Source organism: Spermophilus citellus (genome assembly GCF_964194105.1).
Source record: "Spermophilus citellus genome assembly, chromosome: 4".
NCBI classification, from domain to species: Eukaryota; Metazoa; Chordata; class Mammalia; order Rodentia; family Sciuridae; genus Spermophilus; species Spermophilus citellus.
The window spans coordinates 95,013,671-95,019,210 of NC_138185.1; the positions used below are offsets into that span (position 1 = coordinate 95,013,671).

Below are 5,540 nucleotides of genomic sequence, written 5' to 3' on the forward strand. Positions count from 1 at the left end.
CAGCCTGAAAAATCTAACATAGTTATTCCCCAAGCTGCTGTCTCTGTCAGACCAGGTGTCATGAGTTAAACTTATTTCACATCTGCAAAGCTTGCTTGTCTGTTTGGCTGTCTCTGAGACAGAACAGTGGAGCAGCTCTACACATGCGTCTTGCTGGATTCAGCTCCTTGTTTTTTTCAAAATCCTGCCCTACTTCAAACTTTCTTTCCTCTAAGGCATGGCTAGAGTGCCTGTGCCAGGTGACCTTGTGTGTTTTTCCATGCCTCCCACAGCAAAGAGGATCATGATTGCAAATATAGGGAATTAAATGTAGAGGTGAGGGTACTGTCTGCCTGGTGACTTCTGGGTTTGACTAAATATTGTACAAGAGTTACACTTGCTGCAAGGAGTTAATCCAGCAGTGAGAGAAGTTTTAGGATATTAAAGAAAATGACGGTATCATGACAGGAATGACAGAGATGGGCCCGCTCTAGTAACAGAATATCTTGGACAGCTTCATAATTTTAAATGAAAAGGGATAGATTTGTTTTGTCTTTGATGGTTTGTGGAGAAATAAGATTTTTCAATGATCCCCAGTTTCTAAGCAGCTATGATATTTACATTGATTCCATGCTATAGGTGACATTAAAGCCAAGTCACCCTTACCTGGGTTATTGCAGAAATGTCCCTAATTCCCATCTCACACCCACAAAAGAATTCATAGGAAGCTAGTAAATTGTGAATGGATTTTATCTCAGCACATATGGGGCTTTTAAAGCATTTTCAGCACCTGCATCCACCTGCTAAATTACACTAGTTAAATGTTGGGAATCCGGCTCCAAATCCATCAATCAGTTCTCTCACCCCCAAATTACTCCCAGTTTACTTCTTTTGTATGTGAACATGTTCCCTTTGTTATTTGTCTTCCACAGAAAATGTTCTAGGGTTGGTAAAATATCCTTTTCCACTTTTTTTTTTAATTTAAAAGATTTCCAATCTTATTAAAGCTCCGTTTAATTTAAAGACCCTCCTTCTACCAGAACTGAAAGCTTTATACTGAGATTTTTATCCAGTCATCTCTCCTCACCCCATTCCACCCTCCTAGGGGCTACCTAGTGTCCCACTGCCACTGAAGACCTGCTGGGCCACAAAGGTCTCAATAGGCAATCTCCCAACCCCAACCCCATTTCCCCCTTCCAGGTATCAGGTGTGTTCCTCTGGTACCACTTATCAGAGAGGTTCCTTCATCTCCAACCCTTAAGAAAAATTATGCTACAAATATTGCCTTGAGTGCTAAACAGGAATATGACCTGGTTAGGTCAATTAGTCTCTTTGAAATTCACTTTCTTAATTGATACAGCCATAATATTGTTTTCTCTAAAAGATTGTTATAATTAGAAAAATAAAATCCTTAGTTTGAGGGTGTGTGTGACAGAGCCCATGGGAGTGTTGGGGGTGGGGAGTAAGAGAGCAAATTAACATGGAACTAAAAAGTAAATAAATGCAAGAAGGCAGGGAGGGAATTTTAGGCAGGTAGGATAATTCTGGGCTCTAAATTTATTGTATTTTGGTTCAAATCCCAGCTCCTTCTTTGAATAAGCTTTATGATCTATGGAAAATTCATTGCCAATACTTTGTTCCTTCATTTTCTTCAGTGTTGGTGTAATATGTTTCTACCTATTAAGGTTATTCTTGTGAGGACTGAATAAAAGGTGAAAGTCCTGTAAAGAGCATAAGTATAATAGCTCACACTTTTTAAGTGTCCACAAAAGTCAGCTGTTAATTTTGCCAAAATGTAGAAAATTACCCTACATAGTGCCAGTTATTATTTTAACTTTCATATGTGTCAAAGTTTTTAAAACAAACATGAGTCATATTTTTAAAAATAAAACTATAAACTTCCCACATGTATGTGTACCCATGAGTAGTAATTTCCCTTCCTTTAAGGTGAAATTGTTATATATGTACATTTTGTACAATAAACTCTTTCCCTCATTCCCACCCATACTACTTTCTTAACAAGACAAGTTACACTTTTCCAAAAAATGATTGTATCACAAGAATCTTTAATGTTTACATTAAAGTTTATTCATGGTAGGGGTGTATATGTGTTTAATAAAGTGTGCCAAGTGCCCACATTGAGACCGTTTCAGTTCAAATCAGTTCACTCCACACTGTGCCCAGCAAGGTCATACAGAGAGGGCCCTTGACTTCTCTTGGTTAGGCCAGCTTTGCTGGTGAGTTCTTCCCAAATGTCCAGGTACAGTCCACTCCAACACACATCATCGGTCCCATATAAAAGAATAAGATGGAAATTTTTTTCAATGTATTTCATAAGTTTAGCACATTTCTGGTACAAAAAAATCCAAGAAAGAGCACAAAAGCGAAAGCACCAACTGAGCTTACTTATAAACAAACATGCATAAATTCTAAACACTACTCAATAGTACCCAAATGAATACAACATTGCATTAAAAGGTATAAAAGCACTGTACTGAAAACTTAAAAGTTACACGTGAAATACTGCACTGTAAATCCTGAATACTCTAATGACTGACTCACCCCCACCCTTCCACAGCCCTGGTGATGGTCAGAAACCATTAATCTGCCTCCAGACCTTTCTAGTCCTCAGAGACACTGCTGCGGGGGCAGTGGGCACTGGGATTAGCCTCCCGCAGAGCTCTGGCCTCCTCCAGAGCCTCTCTGTATCTGGAAGGCCAGGCCTGGGGATCTTTCTTAAAGACCCTGGCCAGGAACTCCATGATTTGCATCTTGGTGATTTCGCGGCTGGCTCGGGAGCCCCAGAAAAACTCGTACTCAGGAGGCTCAACGAAGGGAACGCGCTGGTACTTCAGGTAATTCTGATGGACGAACTCCTCAGTGATAAGCTTTCTCACATCCCCGAAGGTGGAGTGCTTCTTCCAGGGCCTCAGCCCCAGGATGCGCAGCACGTTCCAGACGGCGCTCTCTCTGGCACCACGACCTTTCACATAGATGAGGCTCAGGATCATGAGCAGGAGGCCTGTCATGGGCATGCGGTTGTTCAGCGCCACCCTGTCCAGCTCCTCGGGGTTGAGTGCTTTGACCAGCGCAAACTCCATCGTGTGGAGACTGGTCAGCCTCAGGTGCAGCCCGAAAACTCTGGCAAGGATGAGGCTGGTGCGCCTGAGGATGCTTCTGCACCATTTCTTGTAGCTGCCGATGACATCCTTCACCATGTCTGGAAACCAGATGATCATTTTCTTCTGGTCCTTGACCAGCACGTACCACATGAGCTCGTGAGCCTTCTGCACTAGCTGAGCAGGGGCCGGCGGCGGTGGGAGCGGCTGGGCAGGTTCAGGGGGGTGATAGACGCGACCCTCCTCTGCGGCCTGTTGCAGGATCTTCGGGTCCTCCTCTTCGCTCAGGGCCTGGGGCGGCAGCGCGGCCTGAGGAGAGGCCGTCGGGCCTACAGGAGGGTTGGATGGCCCTGCGAGGGTCGCGGGGGGAGAGGCGGGAGGAGGGACCCCTACCGGAACCCCAGGGCTGCTGTGCATCTCAGAGTTGGGGGCCTCCGCTGCAAAGTTGGGGTCGCTCAGGTCCTTACTTTGTTCCGACATGTCTGCAACGTCTGACAAGGGCAGGGCCTCCGTCTCCGGGAGCTCTTCGAGCCGGCTCTCCCTCCGCGGACTCCAAGAGAGGAAGTGCGCGTTGCGGAGAGCAGCGCCTTCCGCAGCGGCAGGCAGGGCGGGGCGGGGCGGCGGCAGTACTGGACACTGCGCCTGCGCGTCCGCGCGCCGCGGCCAGGCTGCCAGGGCGGGAGGGGACAGAGGAGAACCCAACGGGAGGGTCTGTAGAACCTGGGTGGTAATATTGACCCTAAATTTCCCGTTTGGTTGAGAAAGTCATGAGGGGAGGCAAGGGGAGATGGATGACCACTGGAGAAGGAGGAAGTTTAAGAGAAAGATAGTAGCTCAAGTTTCTCAGTGAAATCTAGTTTTTAGGAAATGCTCACCTGAGTACATCCAGAATCAAGTTAGGCATGAGTCCCAGAAACAGGTATAGGTGCATGCAGAAACTCGAGTTTCCTATGAACCAGTAAACTAATTAGAACGAATAAAGAAAGAAAAAACAAACTAATGTGGGAAGGTCATATAAATGAGGGAAAGGAAAGAGGTGAAGACAGAATGAAATGAGCTCTCACAGGCAATCCCTGACATGGAATGCCTCATGTGTCCAGACAGGGGTGATAAAGTGGACATCAGGGACACAAGCAGAGAATAAAATACACCAGTAGAAGATAAGCTTCTTGAGGATAGAGATCTCTGGTAGCTAGGATGCTTCCTGACACATGGGGGTTTAGTACATGTCTAATGAATACATGAATGCCGCACAGAAAAGTATGCACTATGACAGACCAATATGCACAGAGGCATCGACCCCTCAGCAGCACCTCTATCACTTGTCCCTTTAAGCTTATTCCTGTACAGAATATCCACAATGATGGGAAAACCTAGTGATCTAGGAATGTCAATCTCCTAGGAATGGAATGTAAAACACCTGTGCATCTCTTTTATCTATAAAATGCTTTTTCATGTATGTCTAGTTTACTTTCTGTGAGAAAGGCATCATTCTTGTTTATTAGGTAAATCATGAATTGTTTAATGTGGTAATAAAACAATAAGAAAGTAAAAAAAAGAGAGAAAAGAAAGAAATCTTCATATTGAAATAATCAAATGGGGGAGGGGGGAAAGAGAGCAGTTGAGATTGTTCAAGAAAATGTGGGAACTGTGAAGAGGATGTCTGAGATTGGAATGTTGAGAAATACCAATAAAAATTGTTGTAGTCCCTCCCTACCAAATCATAGTGTTTATAAAACAAGGACACATTCAGTAGTTAAGGAAAAATCCCATATCAATACATGTGATATTTGAATTTTTTAAATTAATAAACATAACATCATTGGAATGTTTGTTAAATCATTTTTGCTTGACACATAATAATTGTGCACATTTATGGGGAATGGTATATTTTGATATATCCATACCAGTGTGATGATAAAATTAGAGTAATTAAGCATATCCACAAATCACCTCAAACATTTATCATTCTTCTGTTAGAATTATTAAAAATACTCTCTTCTAGCCATTTTTAAATATACAACAAATTATTAACTACAATCTTCCTATCATGCTATAGAACACTAGAGCATATTCCTACTAGCTGTATTATGTACAAAATAGAGATTGCTGATGAACAATCTCTTGCTATTTCCCTCCTCACTACCCTTCCCACTTTCTGATAATCACTATTTTACTTTCTAATTCTATGAAGTCAATGCAGTTTCTACATATGAGTGAGATCACAAAGTGTTTGTCTTTTTTATGTTTGACTTTTTTCACTTAACATGATGGTGTTCTTAGACTCATCCATTCTGTACCAAATGATAGAATACTGTTTTTCTTATTGTTGAATACTATTCCATAGATACACATATCACATTTTCTTTAGTAATTCATCCTTTGATGAAGTTAGTTTGATTCATTTTTTTAATATTAATAGATTTTTTTATTTTTCCACTT

The 5,540-nt window shown here is 42.4% G+C and overlaps 1 protein-coding gene across 1 annotated transcript; it reads right to left on the reverse strand.

Annotated features, from left to right (window-relative positions):
- Positions 1-2,045: 2,045 nt before the first annotated feature.
- On the reverse strand, positions 2,046-3,702 carry NDN (necdin, MAGE family member). Its single transcript, XM_081291833.1, has one exon. It carries the CDS (start codon positions 3,576-3,578, stop codon positions 2,601-2,603), a length of 978 nt encoding a protein of 325 aa, XP_081147959.1. The 5' UTR covers positions 3,579-3,702; the 3' UTR covers positions 2,046-2,600.
- Between the last annotated feature and the right edge of the window lie 1,838 nt (positions 3,703-5,540).

Coding starts and splice junctions, on each gene's coding strand:
- NDN (XM_081291833.1), bottom strand. CDS start 3,578: ATGTCGGAACAAAGTAAGGACCTGAGCGACCCCAACTTTGCAGCGGAG.